Below are 24,611 nucleotides of genomic sequence, written 5' to 3' on the forward strand. Positions count from 1 at the left end.
TATTTGAGGGCAGTTTCACATCTGCATTCGGTGGGGCTTATTTCCGAGCAACCATAACTTGAACCCAGCTGCTAAATTGTTCCTCATTCCGATGTGGGCTGCAGCATTGTGTTTCTTGGAGTATTAAATCCCGTGGATGCTTTTGTAGGAATCGTTAAGGAAAAACGGACAGCCTCGGCGGGCTTAAGGTGATGTCTTTCGAGTTGGCGACCTTGCTGCTTCTTGCATCCCTAGCTGGGAAGATGACCTGCTGAAAGCTCTGCTCTCTCTTTGCTGTCTTCTATTCAACTTCGCCACCCCTCTCTCTGCTTATTGGCTTCTGCTGGCCGTGGCTACCTATAAGTTCATCCAGGTAAATCTCCTGCTTCTGCATTGGGTTAACTTTGCACTTGGGGCGGTGTTCTCCCTGCTGTCTCTTCCCTGCTACTTCTTTCTCCCCTTCCTGCAGTGCAAGGTCCTTCTCTTCACCTTTTCTCCCCTTCCATCGCTCAAAAACCAAGAGCTTGCCAGACCTGAAAGAAGCCTGCGTTCTGATGGTCGATCTCCCTTAACTTCCCAGGATTAACAGCATTGAAAATAGATGAAGATGGGTTGCTGTGTTAGTCTGTCTATAGCAGAGGTCCCCAACCCCCCCCCGGTCTGTGGACCGGTACCAATCTGTGGCCTGTTAGCAACTGTGGCCGTGAGTTGTATAATTATTTAATTGTTTCATTCACCGGGGGTCGTTTTGTAGAAAAATAGATGGTGGAGCTCATTAGCATCTCATTAGCACATTCCTCCCCCCCCCCCAGCCAAAAGCAACCCGATACAAGAAAGAAGAGCCCCAGCCAAGTGAGGGTTGCTTGGGCTAGCTAGAGATCCAGCCAGTCCAAGCAGGCCTCACTCACCTGGGGCTCTCCTTGACTACCCCCTCCCATCAAAAGGCCAGCAAGAAGAAGAAGAAGAATTGCAGATTTATACCCCGCCCTTCTCTCTGAATCAGAGACTCAGAGCGGCTCACAATCTCCTGTATCTTCTCCCCCCACAACAGACACCCTGTGAGGTGGGTGGGGCTGGAGAGGGCTCTCACAGCAGCTGCCCTTTCAAGGACAACCTTTGCCAGAGCTATGGCTGACCCAAGGCCATTCCAGCAGGTGCAAGCGGAGGAGTGGGGAATCAAACCCGGTTCTCCCAGATAAGAGTCCGCGCACTTAACCACTACACCAAACTGGCTCTCCTGCTGCATTCCTGTGAGTGCCTGCTGAATCTGAGACCTGGTTCTTCCAGTTTCCAGAGCTTTGCTTCACCACCAGTCAGCTGGCCAGTGAGGTGGGGGGGGGGGGACCCTTTTCCCAAGCAGAGACATCACTGAATGATATCCCTGACATGGTGACATAATTCAGAAAGGACGTCATCACGGCAGGAATGTTGTGCAAGTGACGCTCTGACTTGCCCCAAACCCAGAATGTCACCATGTGATGTCCCTGATATGATGTCACTTTGGGGGACATTATCACATTGGGGACATTCCAGAGCACCCCCAAATCCCCCCGCTGGAGCGACGTAGGGACCCTGCAACCCTAGGAACCTCATTTCAGTTCACGTAAAACAACAAGTAAAAGGCAGGTTCCAAGCCAGGGTTGGGCTCAGAACATAAGAGAAGCCATGTTGGATCAGGCCAGTGGCCCATCCAGTCCAACACTCTATGTCACATAAGAACATAAGAGAAGCCATGTTTGGATCAGGCCAGTGGCATATCCAGTCCAACACTCTGTGTCACATAAGAACATAAGAGAAGCCATGTTGGATCAGGCCAATGGCCCATCCAGTCCAACACTCTGTGTCACATAAGAACATAAGAGAAGCCATGTTGGATCAGGCCAATAGCCCATCCAGTCCAACACTCTGTGTCACATAAGAACATAAGAGAAGCCATGTTGGATCAGGCCAGTGGCATATCCAGTCCAACACTCTGTGTCACATAAGAACATCAGAGAAGCCATGTTGGATCACGCCAATAGCCCATCCAGTCCAACACTCTGTGTCACACAGTGGCCGAAAAACCAGGTGCCATCATGAGATCCATCAGTGGGGCCAGGACACTAGAAGCCCTCCCATTATGCCCCCCTCCCAAGCACCAAGAATACAGAGTATCACTGCCCCAGACTGGAGAACATAAGAGAAGCCATGTTGGATCAGGCCAATGGCCCATCCAGTCCAACACTCCGTATCACACAGTGGTAAAAAACCAGGTGCCATCAGGAGGTCCATCAGTGGGGCCAGGGCACTAGAAGCCCTCCCATTGTTGCCCCTCCCAAGCACCAAGAATACAGAGCATCACTGCCTCAGACAGAGAGTTCCAACAATATGCGGTGGCAAATAGCCACGGATGGACCTCTGCTCTAGATGTTGATCCAATCCCCTCTTGAAGCTGTCTATGCTTGAAGACAGGGCTTTGCTCTGGTGTTTGGTACACAGTGAAGGGCCTTTTGTAGTTGGCAGAACTAGTTGGAATTGGGTTGTCCCTTTTCTCCTTTTTTTTCTACAGAGAAGAGGGGTAGAGCGCATGCAAGCATGCTAGAATATTTCTCTTCTTTCTGGGCCACTGGTTTTCTCCGGAGACCCCGATTGCGAGGGGGCGCAGCGATGACCTCATTAGAACGTTTCATCTAAGGTTTACTTTTTGCAGGTGCCACGGACCTCAGCTCCACGGGGGGGCATCCTCCTGCAGCTGAGTAAACTTTGTGTGCTAAATGAGCGCAGCATCTGGGAACGGTTTTGCTTCTGGAGGGGAGGGGAGGGGGAGGAGACCAGCCCTGTAACATTCTCCTCTCCTCTTGGAACGCAGCAAATGTGAGTGCCACCTCAACGTCCAAATGCGTGTATAAATGCGCTGAAGCAGCGCCGGTTGCTGTAATGCAAGGCAAACACTTTCATCCTCCTCTTGCAATTGTGGACTCCTTCATTGTACCATCCCCTACCGTCCTCCCCCCTCCTCGTCCTTGTTATCATATCTGGCTGTCTCCAGCAATGCCCTTTGGGCAGTGAAGCCGCTCTGCTCTTCGAACATTTCAGAGTGCCGTGGAACTCTGTTGCCACGGGGTCGTGAGCCATTGCTGATCGGTCCAGCTGCCCGCCCGTGTTCTCCTCGCCCCGTTCCCATAGGGGAAGTCTTTCTGCAGAATGGTTTCCCTGCCTAATGAGAAGGACCAGGGAAATATATACATTTCTTTTTGGGCAAATTCACATTGCATCTTTGACCCGTTCACGGGTCTCTCGTCCCCTGTCTCATCCTTTTAAGCTCAGGATGTTTTGAAGGACGGCTTTGTTTTTATTTTGCTTTGCGGCTTATGCTGTAATTAACACGGTGTGTTTTAAAAGCCGTTTTCTTTTTCTAGTCTGATAGGAGAAATTCCCCGTCTTGGGTCTGTATACCTGGCCTCCTTAAAATGTACTTTACGAACCTGGGGTGGGAGGTGGAACGGTGAAGGAAACTCCGAAGTCAACCTTTTGGAGGAGGTTGCTTTGAGCATGCCAGTTTGGTGTAGTGGTTAAGTGTGCGGACTCTTATCTGGGAGAACCGGGTTTGATTCCCCACTCCTCCAATTGCAGCTGCTGGAATGGCCTTGGGTCAGCTATAGCTCTCGCAGAGGTGTCCTTGAAAGCGCAGCTGCTGTGAGAGCCCTCTCCAGCCCCACCCACCTCACAGGGTGTCTGTTGTGGGGGAGGAAGGGAAAGGAGATTGTAGGCCACTCTGAGACTCTTCGGAGTGGAGGGCGGGATATAAATCCAATATCTTCATCTACCTCACAGGGTGTCTGTTGTGGGGGAGGAAGGGAAAGGAGATTGGGAGCCGCTCTGAGACTCTTCGGAGTGGAAGGCGGGATATAAATCCAATATCTTCATCTACCTCACAGGGTGTCTGTTGTGGGGGAGGAAGGTAAAGGAGATTGTGAGCCGCTCTGAGACTCTTCGGAGTGGAGGGCGGGATATAAATCCAATATCTTCATCTACCTCACAGGGTGTCTGTTGTGGGGGAGGAAGGGAAAGGAGATTGTAGGCCACTCTGAGACTCTTTGGAGTGGAGGGCGGGATATAAATCCAATATCTTCATCTACCTCACAGGGTGTCTGTTGTGGGGGAGGAAGGAAAGGAGATTGTAGGCCACTCTGAGACTCTTTGGAGTGGAGGGCGGGATATAAATCCAATATCTTCATCTACCTCACAGGGTGTCTGTTGTGGGGGAGGAAGGGAAAGGAGATTGTGAGCCGCTCTGAGACTCTTCGGAGTGGAGGGCGGGATATAAATCCAATATCTTCATCCACCTCACAGGGTGTCTGTTGTGGGGGAGGAAGAGAAAGGAGATTGTGAGCCGCTCTGAGACTCTTTGGAGTGGAGGGCGGGATATAAATCCAATATCTTCATCTACCTCACAGGGTGTCTGTTGTGGGGGAGGAAGGTAGAGGAGATTGTGAGCCGCTCTGAGACTCTTTGGAGTGGAGGGCGGGATATAAATCCAATATCTTCATCTACCTCACAGGGTGTCTGTTGTGGGGGAGGAAGGGAAAGGAGATTGTGAGCCGCTCTGAGACTCTTCGGATTGGAGGGCGGGATATAAATCCAATATCTTCATCTACCTCACAGGGTGTCTGTTGTGGGGGAGGAAGGGAAAGGAGATTGTGAGCCGCTCTGAGACTCTTTGGAGTGGAGGGCGGGATATAAATCCAATATCTTCATCTACCTCACAGGGTGTCTGTTGTGGGGGAGGAAGGGAAAGGAGATTGTGAGCCGCTCTGAGACTCTTCGGATTGGATGGCGGGATATAAATCCAATATCTTCATCTACCTCACAGGGTGTCTGTTGTGGGGGAGGAAGGGAAAGGAGATTGTGAGCCGCTCTGAGACTCTTTGGAGTGGAGGGCGGGATATAAATCCAATATCTTCTTCTATCTTCTTCATGCCAACATCTGCGGGGAGAGAGGAGGTCAACCCTTTGTTTCCCTTTGGCGGTAAAGGAATAGAACAGCAGTTAAGTTTTAAAATATGCAGTGATGGATTCCTAGAGAGGCTTCTAGCGGTTGCTGAAGCCCTGAGATGACCGTCAATGCACTGGCCGATGCCTTCTGCTCACAGGGAAACAAAATCAGCCAATTGGAATGCCCCAAACAACTTGAGGCTGAGGGATTTTTTTTACACTACCTGCCCAAAGCCCGGTGCATGCGACTTGCTATGAGGGATGGTATAATATAGTGGGTTCAACGCATGGAAGAGGCGAGCTGGTAGTGAAACATCAGCTCTTTATTAGTTACAGCATTAAGTAGGCTGCACTTCAAGACCGAGGAACTGGGCCAACTGTATACAACTCAGGGTTCCTGCGGAAGCATGCTATTGGGTCATCCTAACCAGCAGGGGGCCTGTGATTGGTGCAGGGCAACAGGGATTTGGATCTTGCTGCCCATTGTTCCCAAGTCCTCAAGCTCTGTTCTTATGGCTCCAATAAGCCAGGCAGGAACACCCTTTTCAGACATCATTAGAGTCCGCATACGCAACAGATGGTATTGGTGCACGAGTAATGTTGCCAAATCCTGGGAAATGCCTGGAGATTTGGGGGTACAGCCTGGGACGGGTGGCGATTGGGGCACGGAGAGACCTCAGCTGGATGTGGTGCCACAGCGTCCACCCTCCAAATCAGCTGTTTTCTCCAGGAGAACATCTCTGTCTTCTGGAGATCAGTGGTTATCCCAGGAGATCACCAGATCCACCCGGAGATTGGCATCTGTAAGTCCAAGGGATTGCAAGACGAGTGCCAGTGGCGGTTTGGAGGCCGGTGGCTAGTTGATCGGGCTTGAGCATAATTGGCTAAGGGTGCCAAACTCCCTGGTCCGAGCAGGGGTTCTCTGGATTTTGGGGGCTTCAGCTCACTGGCTGGCAGGGGAAGCCCTACCCCTGAACAGTCTCCTCATCAGCAACACAATGTCGTCACACGGAAGTGGTGTCATCAAGCTGGGACTTTGCACAGTGACACTCTAGCATTTGGGTTAAAATTTCTATGGTTACCATAGAGTGTTGCCAGACGGTGACATTGCATGCGGCAATGTCACCCCATCCACCCCACTTCCGGAAAACTGCCTCCCACCCCCCACCAGCAGGGTAAACCCGTCTGGCAACCCTAAATCAGCTGTCTAGGTTGTGCTGGAGTTCAGAATCTCAAGCAGATGGTCAAAGAGGGCTAATTAAAGATATTTCGGCATAGAGGCCTATAACGAGCCAGTGTGGTGCAGGCATTAGCAGCGCTGGGTTTAGAGCTGGAAGATCTGGGTTCAGATCTCCCCTCTGCCCTGAAGGATGCTGGGGAATTTGAAGCAGTTGCTAGGTTTCAGTGTCCCTTCTTCACTGGATGGCTATGTGTGTGTAGGGGGGAGGGGGTAAAGAGAGCACCATGTTCTTTAAAGGAACGATAAGACAACCAGGTGTCCAGCAATTGCTAATCCTGGAATAGCTGGTAGGAAGGACTTGGAAAAGCTCATGGCCCTAAAGGTTGGCTTGAATCTGGCAGGGTGGAGCGCATAGAACTGAAAAAAAAAATGTTTTGAAGAAGTAGTGTGATAAGTGTGTGGGGAAAACAGGTAGTAAATTAAAAGCTGACGTAATGGCTCCTGTCGGATTTCCAGTTCAATGATCAAAATGGGAGTTCCTTATATATATATTTTGGGGGGAGGGGAGTTACCTCCTCTCAAAGTAAAATAAATCCGAATAGCCAGGGCTTTTTTTTTGTAGCAGGTACTCCTCTGCATATTAGGCCACACACCCCTGATGTAACCAATCCTCCTGGAGCTTACAGTACAAAGAGCCCTGTGCGAAGAGCCCTATAAACCCTTGAAGGATTGGCTGCATGAGAGGGGCATGGCCTAATATGCAAAAGAGTTCCTGATTTACAAAAAAAAAAAGTCGTGCAAATAGTTAACAATCATTTCTTAATTGCGATATTGTTTTGACTTTTTGGGCACCAGCACTCTCTCGCTCTTCTTCCCCATCAGCCAAAGGAAAAACAACCCCCCCCCCCCGAAAAAATAAGGGAGATCAGGCCGGGGTTTGGGGCTGGAAGGAGGAGGCCGCTTTGGATTTGAACGCAGCGAGTGCCTCACATCAAACGCGGCTGCGCCATGCACTAAAATGTTCAAAGTACGGTGGAGATAGATAAAGGCCTTTGATGGGAAGTGGATATTTCCCAGGGACATTACAAGCAATAATCCAGATGTTCTCCTGTAACGCAACGAGTGTCCGCGGATAGACTGGAAGCTTCCAGCCAAGTGCGGCCTGCTGTAGGTTTTGGCCTCTCCGCTCCCATGCTGTTCCGCCATATGGAAGCAATCTCCCAGCCCCTTTTAATGGCCAGCCTCGGATTCCATTTTCGGAGGCCTCGCAAAGCTAAAAGCCCGGCCTGTTTTATGGACAAGTTAGAAAGAAGCGTTTCCAAGACAAACATCCAATTTGAAAAAATTAGGACATACCAAGCCGCAAAATTATTTTAGAGCATATTTCACGGAAGCGCAGCCATTTTTCTTTGGCAATTGGCAGATTGTAGGCCTGACCTTTGATCCCTCGCGGACATTACTCCCTTTAAAAAAAAGAAAGAAAGGAAAGAAAATGGAGTTTGAAATAGTTTTTCTGCTTTTAGGGAGGGATAGATCTGCCGGGGCTTTGAAGTATGTTCATGGGAATGTTGTTGTTTTAGCTTTTTTTGTGTGGGGGGGGGAGGACTATGAGACAAAAACCCTCTTCTGCGTCTGAATTTATGAATCTTGTTTTCTTTTCCTTTTTGAGAAAAACAAAACTTTATTGTGCAATTATTAATACACAAACTTTTTTTTAACATTTCAAAACATTTATTTTAAAAATTCCAAGTTATACAAAACTTTGTTGGGTTAAGTAATATCAAATAGATTAATTCCATATATAACAAAATTCTACTATGCATAAAGCACTACGGTATATATAGCATTATGGAACATCTTATTTAGCATTTAAGATTATGTCCAGTTCGCTAATCAATCAATAGATAGATAAATAAATAAATTAAAACTTGATAGCAGACGAGAATAAAATTAAAAGATAACATGAATACAGAATATAAAGGCAAAAATACAGAGGCATACACAAGATAAAGATGGATAGATAGATAGGCAGTCAGGCAGGCAGACAAACAGACACAGATCTGCATATATAAAGTATAAATGTACCAATGTACTTATTACCTGACTTGTTCTTCTATTTAAGGATACATGCATTTACCAAGGTAGCAAAGTTTAAAAAGGAAAAATAAATTGGCAAAGGATACACTCAATGTTGGAAAAATGATAGTTCATAAATGGCATTTATAGCCTCTAAGAAATTGTGATATTCATCATCGTTAGCTAGGTATTCCAAAAAAGAGACCCAGGCAGCTGCAAATTTTGAATCATAGTGTTCTGATTTTTTACGTTGTAACCATTCAGTGATTTTGTCTCCTTTTCTTTCCTTTTTAACACTGGGGTCCTTAGCCAGCGTAAAAAAGAAAATCAAATTTTGTGTTCGTAAATGGGACTTTGTAAGCCTTTGCAAGTATATGGAGGGGGTAGGATTGCAAAAACCATAGCTGCTTTTACTAACAAAAAGAGGAAATTCAGCTGTGCTGTGTGTATATATGCAAGAAAGAGCAAGTGATGATCATTTCCCTACTGGAGAGTTTGTAACAGAGAGAAAGCACCCACTGAAGAGGCCAGCGTCTGTTCCAAGCCGCGCCTCTGATCTTTTTCACAGAAAACTAACTGGTGCTTGCATGTGCCTTGTGCAATAGATCTACAGACACCTGGCAGGTGAATGCACGAGCCCATCCCGTTGGGAAGCATTGCATTTCAAGTGGTTTGGAAAGGTTGTCTCCGGCCTTAGATAGCAACATCTGCTCAGAGTAAGTTGGGTGATGCTGTAGTAATGGAGGTGTAGGGTGTGTTTGTATGGGGGGGAGAGAGAGGATGGATATTAGTTTGTTGCAACTACGTTTCCGACTGAACTAAGAGTTGGCCTTTTCCTGGGATTATTCCATCCTTCACACGTGCTCTGAGTTTGACATCTGATTCATATCAGTGTATGTTGCTTTCGATGTGGGGAGTTTTGTGAGCAAAAGTTCTACTTCGTGAGCTACTGCTATTAAAAGTTGTGAGCTACTGCATAACTTAATTTGCTCTGGGGCCGTTTTTCCTGAGTGGAGACAAAAATGTGTGAGCTGGAGGCTAAAAAAAAAACCTCCCTGTAAGCTAGCTCACACTAATTCAGCTTAGAGAGAACACTGGTCCAGAGACAGGGTTGCCTAGTCTCTTGCGTTCTGCAGCGGGGGACTTTTGTGAGGGTAAAAACTCTACGGTACCTATTGTACCATAGAGTTTCCCCTCCCAAATGGCTAGAGTGTCCGGGAAAGCCATAGAGTTTTCCCGGAAATGCCTAGAGTGGCAGCTGTGTGATGTCGCTGGTGCGATGATGTCACTTCTGGGTGATGTCATCGCACGGGCGACGTAGGAGGAGGATCCCCTCGCTGACCCCATTGGCCCAATGTTCTCCCGCCTGGACCAGGGGCTTGGCAGCTCTATCCAGTAGGGTTGCCAAGTCCAATTCTGGGGACTTTGGGGGTGGAGCCAAGATCAAGGCTGTGACAAGCATAATTGAACTCCAAAAGGAGTTCTGGCCATCACATTTAAAGGGACAGCACACCTTTTCAATTCCTTCCTTCCATAGGAAATAATGAAGGATAGGGGCACCTTCTTTAGGGGCTCATAGAATTGGACCCCCTTGTCCAATCTTTTTGAAACTTGGGGGGTATTTTGGGGAGAGGCACTAGATGCTATATGGAAAATTTCGTGCCTCTACCCCCAAAAACAGCCCCCCAGAGCCCCAGATACTCGCAGATCAATTCTCCATGATTTTCTATGGGAATAAATCTCCATAGGGAATAACAGAGTCCCCAACAGACATTTCCCTCCCCTCCCCCTGCTTTCTGACGACCCTGAAGCGGGAGGAGGGTCTCCAAACCGGAGGATCCCCTGTCCCCACCTGGGGATTGGCAACCCTACTATCCAGAGATGAACTTTCAAGTCTCTAAAGTTCTAGCACTTGTACAAAAATCTTCATGTAGACAGTAAATGAAGACTCCTTGTAGCCACCTCTACCACCTTGGATATTGGGACCAATTGCTTTATTCCACCTGGAATCCTGCAACCTTACAAGCATCTGGAGGAGCAACAGCGGTTGGCCCTCTGGATTTAGGTAGGATGACGGTCACTCAGCCTGAGCGATGCCTCTGAGTCCTAAAGAATGATCCAGAACGTCTTCTCTCAATCTTTAGGCGAACTTCATGCGGACGGTGAGATTGGCGGATTCTTTACGGAAGAGCCAGCTGTGGAATGGAACGGTCACCGTCGCCTTATTGGAAGGGAAGAATATCCCCGGAGGGAGCATGACGCAAATGTTTGTTTGGTTGAGAATGGGAGACCAAAAGTATAAGAGTAAGGTAAATGGGTGCTGTGGGCGGGGGATGTCTTGTTGTCTATTCCAGGCATTTGTTGTTGGGTTTCAGGGCCTTGAGCACGCGTGAAGCTGCCTTATACTGAATTTAGAACCCCTTGGTCTGTCAGCATTGTCTACTCAGACTGGTGGTGACTTTCCAGGGCTTTTTTGGGTAGGAGGAGCTTCTTTGCCTATTAGCCCCCCACGCCCACCTTGATGTAGCCAATCCTTCAGGAGCTTACAGGGCCTTCTGTAAGCTTCGGGAGGATTGGCTACATTGGGGTGTGTGGCCTGATATACAAAGGAGTTCCGGCTACAAAAAAAGCCGTGGTGGTGAGACTCTCCAGGGTCTCAGGCTGAGGTCTTTAACATCCCCTGGTACCAGTGTTCCCTCCAAGTTGCGAAGTCTTGTGAGCAGAAAACCTGCTTCGTGAACTACTGGCATTAAAGTTGTGAGCGAATGATTTGGCTACTGCAGAAATGATTTGCTCTGGAGCCGCCCGCCGTGAGCGAAGATAAAAATGTGTGAGGCGGAGGCTAAAAAACTGTCAGCTTGCTCACACTAACTCAGCTTAGAGGGAATGCTGTGGCTGGTACCTGGCCTTTTAAATGGAGATGCCAGGGATTGAACCTGGGGCCTTCTGGATACCAAGCTGAAGCTTTTCCAGTGAGTCACAGCCTCTCTCCTAGCTTTGCAGACTGTGAGTCCCGTTTAGAATCGTTGCACACAGCAAAGGACAGGAAGGGAAAGCATTCAGCAACCCCAATTTTTACCTTTTAAACCAGGGGTGGCCGAGCTTGGTTTCCATAAGAGCCACACAGAATAAATGTCAGATGTTTGAGAGCTGCAAGGCATGAACATCCGATGTTCGAGGGCCGGGAGGGAGGAAGGAAGAAAGGAAAGCGATAGATGGGGAGAGGAAAGAAAGAGGTGGAAAGAGAGCAGCTTTAACTTTAAATGTATTCTACAAGTCAGCCGACAGGGTGGTGGGGGCTTCAAGAGCCGCACAGTATGTGTCAAAGAGCCACACGTGGCACCCGAGCCACAGTTTGGCCACCCCTGTTTTACAGTAAACAACTCTGCAACTGGTCTAGCTCAACTTACATATTTTTACACAGTCATTTGGGCTGCTCTTGTTTTTTGAACAAAAATCTACACGTTAATGTTCTCCGCTGTTGAAGCTGCGTGTGGATGGCTCACAGGGGAAAACACGCATCTCCCAGGGACAGAGACTCCCAGAATCCCCTGAGGGCCTGTAGCTACAGGGGGCTCTGTGGGGGGCCCTGCCCCCCTGACTTCCTGTTGGGTGCCCCAACTTCAGTGCTCCTGACCTTCCCTCTCCCCTGCCACTGCCATGGGGGTGAAAGCTGAGAGTCTGGGGCCACCCCCCCCCCCCCCATGATTTAAATTGCATGGGAGCTATATCTAGGAACAGCCACTCTTCCTGGCTCTTTATATGGGGGGGAATGGCTACTCCTGAATACCCCTCCCATGCAATTTAAATCTTGGGGGTGACCCCCGGCTCTCAGCTTTCACCCCCGAGTCCCCTCAAGCAGTGGAGGAGGCGGGGGGATAGGTGGGATGTCCTGGCACCCTGGCTTGCATGCCTTCCGTCACAGTGGTGGCGGCCAGACGAGGGGATCCATTAAGCGCCCCCTGACTTTTTTACATGCGCCCCGCCCCCCAACTTTTAAAAACCTGGTTATGGGCCTGATTCCCGGAAAGCATGTAAACATTTACAACAATGTAGGAACGGTAAATAAATCCCTACCGTTAAATGTGTTTTCATCTCTATCGAGAGCTGAACTGGGAGATCAGAAGATATTGGCAATTCCCCAACAGTTATATTTCAGTATTTGACTGATCTCCTGCCTAGCATTTTTCCTTGAATCCAATGTGGGGAAGCTGTCAGCGTAAGATCTGGGGGACCCAGGTTTGAATCTCCACCGTTTCCTGGAAGTTTGCTGGGTTATCTTGGTTTAATCACAATCTTTCAGCCTAACCTACCTCCCTGGGTTGTTCTGAGGGTAAAGAGAGGGGAATGAAGGAAGTTGTTTTATAATCTTGCTTGGAGAAAAGCAGAGTATAAATGAGATAGATAAACCCAGGGATGGAATTCTAGCAGGAGCTCCTTTGCGTATTACGGCAAACACCCCTGATGTAGCCAATCCTCCAAGAGCTTACAAGGCTCTTTTTCCCCACATCTCCTGTTGCATGGTGGGAAATAGAATTCCCTGAACACGTCCCTTTATGTTGCAACCTAGCACTTAAAATCAAGACAAGTTTGCATACCCTTTGGATATCAAAGACTTAACATTTTTGAGTGCAGAGTTTGTTTAAGGTCTTCTTTTTGGCTTTAGGGTTACAAAGGGGGAATTGTGCATGCCTAGTTCCCTGTTGTGTGGATTTCTCTCTCTCTCTCTCTCTTTGTAGATGAAAAGTTTTTTTTGTGAATGATGCAACCTTTTAAAAGAAAAGTAAAACTTATAACTGCATGTTTTCTAGACACTGTGTAAGAGTGCAAACCCACAGTGGAGGGAACAGTTTGATTTTCACTACTTCTCTGACAGGAAGGATGTGTTGGAGATTGAAATCTGGGGAAAGGATAACAAAAAGCACGAAGAAGTTTTGGGATTGTAAGTTCTCAGCATCGTTATTGCACTACGTACCTTTAATAACAAGTTGATGTGAGAAATGAAACATGTTAATGTCTCTCGAGGGATATCGGCCCTGCAAACTTGATGTCTGTTCTGTGTCATCGTAACTGTATCCTTAGACCCTAAACATATGTCACCATAACCAGGGGTGGAATTCTAGCAGGAGCTCCTTTGCATATTAGGCCACACACCCCTGATGTAGCCAATCCTCCAAGAGCTTACAAGGCTCTTTTTTGTAAGCTCTTGGAAGATTGGCTACATCAGGGGTGTGTGGCCTAATATGTAAAGGAGCTCCTGCTAGAATTCTACCCCTGAGAGTAACCCTTTGTCACCTAGAGTTGCCAATCCTCAGGTGGGGGCAGGGGATCCCCTGCTTTGGAGGCCCTCCCCCCGCTTCAGGGTCATCAGAAAGTAGGGGGGAAGGGAAGGAAATGGGAACTCTTTTATTCCCTATGGAGACTTATTCCCATAGGAAATAATGGAGAACTGATCTGTGTGTATCTGGAGCTCTGGGGAGGCTGTGTTTTGTGGTAGTGGCACTAAATTTGCAGCACAGCATCCAGTGCCTCTCCACAAAATGCCCCCCCCCCCCCAAGTTTCAAAAGGATTGGACCGGGGGATCCAATTCTATGAGCTCCAAAAGAAGGTGCCCCTATACTTCATTATTTCCTATGGAAGGAAGGCATTTAAAAGATGTACAGTCCCTTTAAATGTGATGGCTGGAACTCCCTTTGAAGTTCAATTATGCTTGTCACACCCTTGCTCCTAGCTCCACCCCCCAACGTCCCCTGGCTCCACCCCCAAAGTCCTCAGATATTTCTTGAATTGGACTTGGCAACCATAATGTCACCGTAATCCTAAATGTTCTGGGACCTACATATCTTTGGAACCACCTCTCCTGGTATACCCCCCTAAAGGGCATTATGCTCTTCAGAGAAGTACTCACTACTGATCCCTAGCCCGGGAGACTTCTGGCTGTTTTTGACCAGAATTCCATAGTGGAACTCTCTGCCCAGTTCCACAGGGCCTGTAAGTCAGGCTTTTGGTTGAAGGCAGGGCTTTTTTAATAGCAGGTAGGGTTGCCAATCCCCAGGTGCGGGCAGGGGATCCCCCGGTTTGGAGACCCTCCCCCCGCTTCAGGGTCGTCAGAAAGCGCGGGGAGGGGAGGGAAATGTCTGCTGGGAACTCTGTTATTCCCTATGGAGATTTATTCCCATAGAAAATCGTGGAGAATTGATCCGCGGGTATCTGGGGCTCTGGGGGGGCTGTTTTTTGATGTAGAGGCACCAAATTTTCCGTACAGCATCTAGTGCCTCTCCCCAAAATATCCCCCAAGTTTCAAAAAGATTAGAACAGGGGGTCCAATTCTATGAGCCCCAAAAGAAGGTGCCCCTATCCATTATTTCCTATGGAAGGAAGGAATTGAAAAGGTGTGCCGTCCCTTTAAATGTGATGGCCAGAACTCCCTTTGGAGTTCAATGATGCTTGTCACAGCCTTGATCTTGGCTCCACCCCTAATGTCTCCTGGCTCCACCCCCAAAGTCCCCAGATATTTCTTCAATTGGACTTGGCAACCCTAATAGCAGGAGCTCCTTTACATATGTGGCTACACTCCCCCAATTTAGCCAGTCCTCTAAGAGCTTACAGGGCTCTTCTTACTGGGCCTACTGCAAGCTCCAGAAGGATTGACTACATCAGGGTGTGTGTGGCCTAATATGCAAAAGAGTTCCTGCTACCAAAAAAAGCCCTGGTTGAGGACCGCAATGGGTTCCACCTTGTATACACACACACACACACACACAGATGTGTGAGATCATAGAATCTGTCCTAGGGTTGCCAAGTCCAACCCCAGAAATATCTGGGGACTTTGGGGGTGGAGCCAGGAGACACTGGGGTGGAGCTAGGGGGAGGGGGGAAACGGCACCGGGGAGCGTGGCGAGCCGCCCCGTCTCGGAGCGGGCTGCGCCGCTGCCGCCTCTTCTCCGCTTGCCGTGGCTGCTCCTCCGAGATGGGCTCAGGCTGAGCCCATCTCGGAGGAGCAGCCACGGCGAGCGGAGAAGAGGCGGCAGCGGCGCGGCAGCCTCGCCTGCTCCACTCCGCCTCTGGGGTGGAATCGGAGGGGGGGTGGAGGCGGGCTGGGGGCATGGCGAGCCGTGAGTCCGGGTCCTAGAAGGGCCCGGATTCACGGCTCGCCATGCTCCTGGCCTGTCTCACCCTCCCCTGCGCTGCTGCTGCCTCTTGGCTGCTCCTCCGAGATGGGCTCAGCCTGGGCCCATCTCGGAGGAGCAGCTGCGGTGGGCGGGGAGGGGGCGGCAGCGGTGTGGCGGCCTTGCCCGCTCCGGGATGGGGCGGCTCGCCATGCTCCCCTGGGCCGTTTCCTCCCCTCCCCCCGCTTCCATTTTTTGGGGGAGCGGGGGAAGAGGGTGGAAATCCTGGGGTCCCCTGCCAGGGCGGGAGGGTTGGGAAGCCTAATCTGTCCTGAGGGTTAGGGAGAAACTAGCTGGTTTATTTCACATCTTACTCAAGAAAGAGGAAGAGGCCCTTCATTCCTCCCCCTTCATTCTTAGGAAAACAAATACTTCAAACAAATTGCAACGGCATTGCTCAATCCACCCCCTTCTCTCCCTCCCCCCTTGCCAACTCTGTTTCTCCCTGAATTGAGCTGCATTTAAACATTTGTGGGAGATGCCCGTTCAGACACCCCACCCTCCCTTCCAGACCAGATTATTCAGGTGGAAAGCTTACAGTGTCCAGCAGATGGGTGCCAAACTTGGATCTCCTTCTAGTTGTAGAATCAGCAATCAGAAGAAAATGTGCAGCCAGTTTGCCGAAGAAGAATCCACCTGGGGGACCCCTGAGGAATATTTACTTTTTTGCCCATTGCACCAACACCTTAGCAAGTTTTTGTTTCAATAATAGCTTGTTGATAGGCCTTAAAGCCCTGCCAGCTCATTCCAAATTGTGTATCACTCACGTCTGTTTTCAGAAACCCGACTCGCTTTTCATATCACAGCAATGGGATTCTCCCTTTCTGGTCTTTTTTTGGCTTCAGCTGCCAATGTTTGCTCAAAGTTCTCCTTGAGGGCTCAGCTCCTCAGTGCTGCTTGCAAGTTGCGCTGCAATTATTCCCAAATAAAAGGCATTTAAATAATTATACCTCTGGTTCTTTTCTCAGCTACACCACCCTCCCCACCCTCCCTCCCCCCCCCCCCAAAAAAAAAATCCCTTGGAAGAAAACCACTTTGGAAAATATTCTTAAGGCTGAACTTTTTGTTCTGTTAAAGGGGAAAAAATCCAGAAGGTGTTTTGGAAAACATGATCAGGATGAGAAGTTCCAGGAGATTTTTTACAAGAACAAAACTAAACAGGAAGTCCTTATGAGTTTCAGACTGTAGCTGTTCCTTGGGGCAGCAGGAGAGGAGCCCTCAGAACACCAAGAAACATCTCTGGTCTGTAACACATCTGGATTTTGCCATCTTTTGAAGGTGTATAATTCCACCACCTTCTGGAATGTTTAAAACACATTTTTAAGCTTCAGCTGGCTATGAAAAGGGAACCTTCTTTCTGTCTTTTGACCTCCCCTCCCAAAACAACTTTCTAATTTCTTTGAGTAGCCTCTCCATTTTTTTTTTTAAATATAGTTATGACTTAAAATCAACTGTTGTGCACTGTAAATGCAGATCTCTGGTTAAATGTCAGAGGACTGAATAAGCATTAAAGTGTTCAAAGCTTTTTTTTTTTTTTTTTTTTAAAAGGTCAGTGTTCAATAGGCTGTGTTGTTGATTGGCCATGATGGGAAATGTCTGTTCAGTGTAATACAGAACAGCTGATGAACTGTCGGGTGCAGCTATTAATGCGGGACGTATGGAATCAAGGTTGCCAGCCTCTAGGGGATATACAGAGATCAGTTTCCCCTGGAAGGAAATGCCAGTTTTGAAGGGCAGACAACACAGCATCATATCACCGCTAAACTCCCTCCCCTCTTCAAACTCTGCCCTACACAGTCACCACCCTGAAATCTGCAAGAATTTCCCTAGCCAGATGTCACCCTTAGCAGTCAAATATCTTGCGTTGAAGCCATAATGGGTCTTAACAGTATTTGCATGTGTGTGCATCCTACCTTTCTACCAGTCAGGTGCACCGAGACAGCCAACAAAACATAAAACACATCATACAACTAAAATCAGCAAATCAGAGCCGGTTTGGTGTAGTGGTTAAGTGCGTGGACTCTTATCTGGGAGAACTGGGTTTGATTCCCCACTCCTCCACTTGCAGCTGCTAGAATGGCCTTGGGTCAGCCACAGCTCTCTTATCTGGGAGAACCGGGTTTGATTCCCCACTCCTCCTCTTGCAGCTGCTGGAATGGCCTTGGGTCAGCCTGTCGGTGCGGGAGTTAGCAGAGTGAGCTTGGTGACCTGCCCGACACAGGGCTCCAGGAAAGAAATCAGCCAGACACCTGCAACTAGTGCCAAAATAGTGTATTTACAGATACATACAATAAGTGCTCACTAGTGCAGTCCAATATCTTACTCCAACAGACAAAATGCTCCGCCTACACACCAACTCTCAGAGAGAGACCTGTGTGTTCCACACACAGTCTTCTTATAGTTCTACTAGCCAATCCTGGCTGTGCACTGTCATGCTGACTCAGCAGGTTTCTTCTCTTGGCTTCTGCCGGCTCAAACCGGCCTGCTGATAAGGTCATTGTGACCTAGCATGCCTGCTAGATCACCAGCTGTCAAAGCATAGCTGTCAGACTGGGTTTACATAGATTCATTACACCAACACACCTCCTAATCTATTGAACCCAGTACACCCAACCACTGTACACAGTTTTCATGTTCACATGCAGACAGTAACATACATTTCATATTTACACATTTATCATTACCAGTCCAGGAACTCGTCTTAGTGATAAAAAATATCATCACTGTCCTGGTCAGCCAGCTCCTTCTGGCGTTTGGCTTCAGCCTCCCTGTTCTTTGCCTCGCACTCTGCCACCCAGGCCTTCCACTTCTTAGCCTTTTCCTTTAGCATTTCTTCAAACCCAGGTGGGTCTGGTTTAACTGTCAGAGTGACATAGGGTACCTTATACCTGGCAGGAGGTTTGCCTTTTGTGGTTCTAGCAGACACCCGTGGCTCTGTGCTAGGACCGGCCTTGTCTTCTTCAGGCTGATCTGTTCCCACCTCCTGGGCTGGTTGTTCTGCCCCTGTGGTTAGAGGTTGCACCTCCTGACTTTCACACTCCACCTCCTGACCCTCCGTCTCAGGCTCTGAACTACCTTGGAGCTCACGTTTCTCTGAGCCTCTGCTTGCCAGGTCCCGGTCGGGAGAATGTTCCTGCTTAATTACCTCTGGCAGGACTCCAGCACCGTTATCAGTTGCTGGCAGCAGTATAAATTGCTTCTCCGGGGAGTGTAATCTTGCCCAGCTGGACGTCTCATTAAACTGGGCAGCCTTACTGAGGATTATTTTCTTTCTCTTATCGCAGAAGCGATAACACCTGGCCTCTGGCTTGTAGCCCAGAAAAGTCAGGCTCTCTGCCCGGACATCCCCCTCCCTGCTGCTCTCGGAGGGGATGCCAACCCAAGCCTGTGTCCCAAAGACTCTCAGAAATCTTAAATCTGGACACCTATTATACAGCATTCTATAGGGCAAATCATTTACAGGTTTACACCAAACACGATTATGGATAAACACAGCACAGTACATAGCCTCAGCCCAATAGCAAATTGGCAACCTTGCATCTTCAAGCATTCTGTACATTTGCATCTGCAACACAGCTCCTGTGCGCTCTGCTAGCCCATTTTCTTTCCCATTTTCTTGGGGCGTGGCTGAGTCCACTAAACGGTGGGCAATGCCCTTGTTCCCCAGCCAACATTTCAATTCATTTGATAAGAATTCCCCCCCTCTGTCGGTCTGAATAGCCTGGAGGTTTACACCTAATTGTCTCTCAACTGCTTTGACCCATTTTATGAATGTCTTGTACACCTCGGATTTCTGCACCATAGCAAAGACCCAAGAGTACCTCGTATGGTCGTCTGTGGCCACTAAGCAGTATCTCCTCCCCGACAGACTTTTTGGCAATGGGCCAATCACGTCTAAGTGAACTAGCTCTAGGGCACGCTTACTTTCTCTTGTGCTTTCCTTAGAAACAGCACATGCCCTGCTTTTGGTCTTCTTGCAGACCTGACAATCCAAGTAGCATTTGCAAGGTTTCACTTTTAGACTTGGCACCAACTCCAGGGTTTTTTTCAACGCTCTAAACCCGCAGTGCCCCAGTCTCCGGTGAAGTAAATGTATACACTTATTGTGCACAGGCTCATTTGACACCTGTGCCACCTGGGCACATTCATTCTGGACCACATATATTTTACCTTCTCTTTTTCCAGTTACAAGCAACTTTCCCCCACCTCCCAGGATTTTACAGCAGGTCCTTTCAAACCTCACCTGGTATCCCTGGTCAATTAGCGTGCTAACACTTAGCAGGTTTGACTGTAGTGAGGGTACACATAACACATTTTGCAAAGTGCAATTTAACACAGGAAATTTCACATTGCCTGAGCAAGTAGCATTGGCAGTGGTCCCGTTAGCTAATCTAACATGCCTGTGTTCAGGAATGTCAACATTGTTCAACAACTCCTTCTTGCAGCAGAGATGGCTCGTAGCACCAGAGTCTAAAATCCAGGCAGACCCTGTGCTCTCTACTGCAGACGTGACCAGCCGGGCTCCTTCCTCACACGGGCTGGTGTTCCTCCGCTCTCGCTGCCTCCGTCCACGCCGCTTCCCCCTCTCTGGGCAAGCTCGAAGCAGGTGCTGTGACGACCCACAGCCATAGCAGCGTCGGACTGCCATTGCAGTCGGCTCCTCTTTCTCAGCCTTTGGACGTCTGCCAGCAGCAAAAGTTGGCTCACTCTTGGCTGTCTTCCCGGACGAGCCGATAGCCGCACGCTCCTGGGCCGACACCCCCCGGACAGCTCACTGCCGCAATCCTCTCTTGAAAATCAAGCAGGTGGGCACAGACGTACTCCATCGTCAGGGTCGCTACGCCCACTGTCTCCAGGGAAGTTATCAAGGGAGTAAACTCAGGCGGCAACTATGACAGTAAAATGTAAACGCGGTCATCGGGAGCTACAGTCTTGCCTCTGGCCTCAAGCTCAACGAAACAGTCCGTTAGCTTCTTGATGTGGTCTTTCACACACCCTCCAGCTGGCATAACGGTGCGAAACATCTTCCTAGTCAAGGCCATAAGGGAGCCAGCAGTGGTACTAACATGAACCCCACTGAGCGCGTCCCAGGCAGCCTTGGGAGTGTCCTTCCCACACACATATACTAGCTGGTCATCTCCTATAGCCAGCACGATGTTTGCCAGTGCCTTATCGGCTAACACAGTCTCGGCAGGAGTTAACGCTGCAGGGGGATTACTCACAAACCGCCATTGCCCTTCACGCTTGAGGTAGTGTTGCATTCTCAGGCTCCACACCGCGTAGTTGGCTGAGTTGAGCTTCTCAACGGGCACTGCAAGCTGCTGCTGAGTCATGATGCCGACTCCTCCACACAGCTGGCTGCCGTCGTCCCTCTGGCTCTCAAAACGAGATAGCTGGTGCTGCTTTGTCTTTCAACCAGCGTTCCTCGCCTCCGGCTCTTTCCAAACTCTCGGTCAGCTCAACTCTCACGGTGCTCCTCCGCGCAGCAGAACCGCCCTGGGCCCATAACCCTGTCGGTGCGGGAGTTAGCAGAGTGAGCTTGGTGACCTGCCCGACACAGGGCTCCAGGAAAGAAATCAGCCAGACACCTGCAACTAGTGCCAAAATAGTGTATTTATAGATACATACAATAAGTGCTCACTAGTGCAGTCCAATATCTTACTCCAACAGACAAAATGCTCCGCCTACACACCAACTCTTAGAGAGAGACCTGTGTGTTCCACACACAGTCTTCTTATAGTTCTACTAGCCAATCTTGGCTGTGCACTGTCATGCTGACTCAGCAGGTTTCTTCTCTTGGCTTCTGCCGGCTCAAACCGGCCTGCTGATAAGGTCATTGTGACCTAGCATGCCTGCTAGATCACCAGCTGTCAAAGCATAGCTGTCAGACTGGGTTTACATAGATTCATTACACCAACACAGCCATAGCTCTCTTATATGGGAGAACCGGGTTGGATTCCCCACTCCTCCACTTGCAGCTGCTGGAATGGCCTTGGGTTAGCCATAACTATCACAGGAGTTGTCCTTGAAAGGGCAGCTGCTGTGAGAGCTCTCAGCCCCACCTACCTCAAGTAATAGCTTGTCTGTTGTGGGAAGGGGAAGAGAAAGGAGATTGTAAAATTCTCTGAGATTCCTTTGGGTAGTGAAAGGTGGGGTATAATTCCAATCTCTTCTTCTCTCATGGCAGCTCTGTAGGATAGTCAAGTGGGTTGCCATTGCCTGCCTCTGCGCAACGATCTTGGGCTTCCTTGGTGGTGTCCCAATGCAAACCAGGGCTGACTCTGCTTAATTCTAAGGTCTGTTGAGATCAAGCTACAGGCATATATAAACAGGCTAGAATCAATTAGCGCAAGTTGAATGAATGAATGAATGAACTTTATTACAGTCACAGACCAATATAAAAACTACAACACATCATATAAAACCCTCCTGAAATACCTAAGATAGTATAAAATACCCTCCTTAAAAAAAACATAAAATACAATAAAATACATAAGCATTTCCCCACCTATACAATCCAAGATAACTAAAATATAATTGAACCGATTTTAAAATTCAAGTCAGTTCCAATTTATATAAATCCTTTAAATCAGAGTATATAAAAACATTTATAAACGAAAATTCCAAGAGGTCATACAAGACATGCAGTTTCTTGTTTCTTAGTATGGAACTTCACAAGATAATGGCAAAATTTGGCTATCTGTCTAGAGATAGTTGGACTTGCATCCACCAAAAGTTTCTCCAAACATGCCTCGTCCGCGTCTGCCATTGGTTTAACTACAAACGGGGAAACAAACCTATCCCTCTGTACCTGGTGGAAAGGGCATCGAAAAAACATATGAGTCATCGACTCCACCTCTCCCATAGCACAAGGACAGCGTCGGTCTTCATACGGGACTTTTCTATATTTCCCTTCTAGCACCTTTGAGGGCATGGCTGCGCATCGAGCCAACGTAAAGGCTCTTCTGTGGGCTGGTACCTCCAAAAAAAAAAAGTACTTGGCCGTCCTCATAACATATTTGGTCTCAGTAGCTGCTAAAAAAGAGGGGGCCTGTTCTAGATCCCTTTGTCTCTCTATATCGCAGATTCTTTGTTTGATAATACTTTTTACCTCTGCGCCAAGAGGTTTTCAAGTGAGAATCCTACACTTTCTAAGTTGCTTCTGACCAATTGCAGCCACCTTGGCCTATAGGGGTCTTGAGTTAGAATTCTCTTCATGGCTGTACTGTTTCTTGGTAGGCAGGAGTGCAGGATTCTCAGGTGCCAGGGGAAGGATTTCCTCTGGGCTGTTCCTTGTTCCCCTAAACCAGGGGTGTCAAATTCATTTGTTATGAGGGCCACATCTGACATAAATGAGACTTTGTTGGGCCGAGCCGTGTTGGGCGTTGCGTGTACCTACTTAAGATTAGGTAGCAGCGATACAGACTTTATAAAGGACACAGAAAAACACAAAAAGTTTTTTTTAAAAAGCCCCTTAAAATAAAACATGCTTAAAACTTTAGCACTCTTATGTTCACTCGTTGGTCTTAAAGGTGCTTTCTCCTTCGGGATCCACGGAACTAGGCAAAGGAAGCTTTGGCGCCTTCCTTCCTTCCCCAGGGGACCAGGAAGGGGAGGAGCCTCAGCCAACAGAAGGAAGAGAGGCTTGGCTCAGTAGCTCTGCTGTGCGATTGAGAGAGCCTGTCCAAACAAGCTCTCCCTTCCCCCTTCCTCCTCAAGGGAGGAGCCTCAGCCAATAGAGAAAATAGAATATTTTCTCTGTAGGTCCTGTGCGATTGAGCAAGTCTTGGCAAAGCAAGCTGTTATGCAGAAGGAAGCAAGAGAGAGGGAGAAGGAAGCAGATGACAGCCAGTTTCTTGGAGGCCTGATAGGAGTCCTCCGAGGGCCTGATTCAGTCCCCGGGCTGCAGGTTTGACACCCCTTCCCTAAAACAACTTCACCTTGAACAAACTGCATCACCTGCCTGACTCCATCCCTAAGCCTTCTGCAGTTTTGGTCCCCTTTTGAAGGCCTTGTGCAAAGGAGGAAGGGGAACCATTTGTTTGGTTTAGATGCCTTCTATTAGGGAATAAATTTCCCATGATGGGAGATTGGCCTCTTCCAAAGAAATAGTTCACCTGCGCATCATTGGAGATGGTGCGGGTGCACATAAGAAATAGCACGTGTGTTTGAGCACCTTATCCATGGCAGTTCCTCACTCTTGATTTCCACTAGCACACACAGAGATGATGGACATTCAGCCAGAGACAGAATGATTGGAGAGAGATACTGTCCTCTTCGTGGGCTGACTTGGAATTATATACGAGTCTGATTTTCATGTAGCGCCCACCCTCAAACTGAAATACGCCAAACATGCCTAGCCCTTAATTTTTACAATTTGTTCTAAGTGTGTGCTGTTTAGTTTTAGGGCCCTGGAGAAGCCTCTCTGAGCCAAAATCTATCTGGTCTGGTGACTTTTGAATGAGATATTCTGTACATAATTCATGTTCAGTTGATTCGCAGTTTCTATAGGCTGGGTTTTAGCATTTCCGTATATCTATCTTGTTACACTGTGTAATAAGAACATAAGAGAAGCCATGTTGAATCAGGCCAATAGCCCATCCAGTCCAACACTCTGTCACACAGTGGCCAAAAAACCCTGGTGCCATCAGGAGGTTCACCAGGAAATTGGAAGCCCTCCCACCATTGCCCTCCCCATAAGCGACAAGAATACAGAGCATCACTGCCGCAGACAGAGAGTTCCATCTATACCAGGGATGGACAAACTTGTTTAACGTAAGAACCACATCAAATAAACGTCAGATGTTTGAGAGCTGCAAGACGTGAACATCAGATGTTTGAGAACTGCAAGATGGGAGGGAGGAAGGAAGGAAGGAAGATGGAGAGAGAGGTGGAAAGAAAGCAACTTTAACTTTAAAGGCATTCTCCAAACCTCCAGTTGGCTTGTCTTGGAGAAGTGATTTAAAGAGAGAAATGCCTTCTCCAAGCTGGCCAACAGGGTGGTGGGGGCTTCAAGGGCCACAAAATATGTGTGAAAGAGCCACATGTGGCTCCAAACCCTGATCTATTTGCTGTGGCTAATATCCCCTGATGAACCTCTGCTTTATATGCTTATCCAGTTCCCTCTTGAAGCCGTCTATGCCTGTAGCTGCCACCACCTCCTGTGGCAGTGAATTCCATGTGTTAATCACCATTTGAATGAAGTACTTCCTTTTATCCGTTCTAACCTGAC

General features: G+C 48.4%; 1 protein-coding gene across 1 annotated transcript in view; it reads left to right on the forward strand.

Moving 5' to 3' along the window:
* The window catches only part of MCTP2 (multiple C2 and transmembrane domain containing 2), a 192,602-nt gene that overhangs the window by 81,680 nt on the left and 86,311 nt on the right, over positions 1-24,611 (forward strand). Inside the window, exons 9-10 of the mRNA XM_060260234.1 lie at positions 10,354-10,518; positions 13,021-13,151. Of these exons, the coding sequence (XP_060116217.1) occupies positions 10,354-10,518; positions 13,021-13,151 (296 nt within the window). The remainder of the gene's footprint in view (positions 1-10,353; positions 10,519-13,020; positions 13,152-24,611) is intronic.

The sequence above is a fragment of the Heteronotia binoei genome, chromosome 19 (assembly GCF_032191835.1).
Source record: "Heteronotia binoei isolate CCM8104 ecotype False Entrance Well chromosome 19, APGP_CSIRO_Hbin_v1, whole genome shotgun sequence".
Taxonomy (NCBI): domain Eukaryota; kingdom Metazoa; phylum Chordata; class Lepidosauria; order Squamata; family Gekkonidae; genus Heteronotia; species Heteronotia binoei.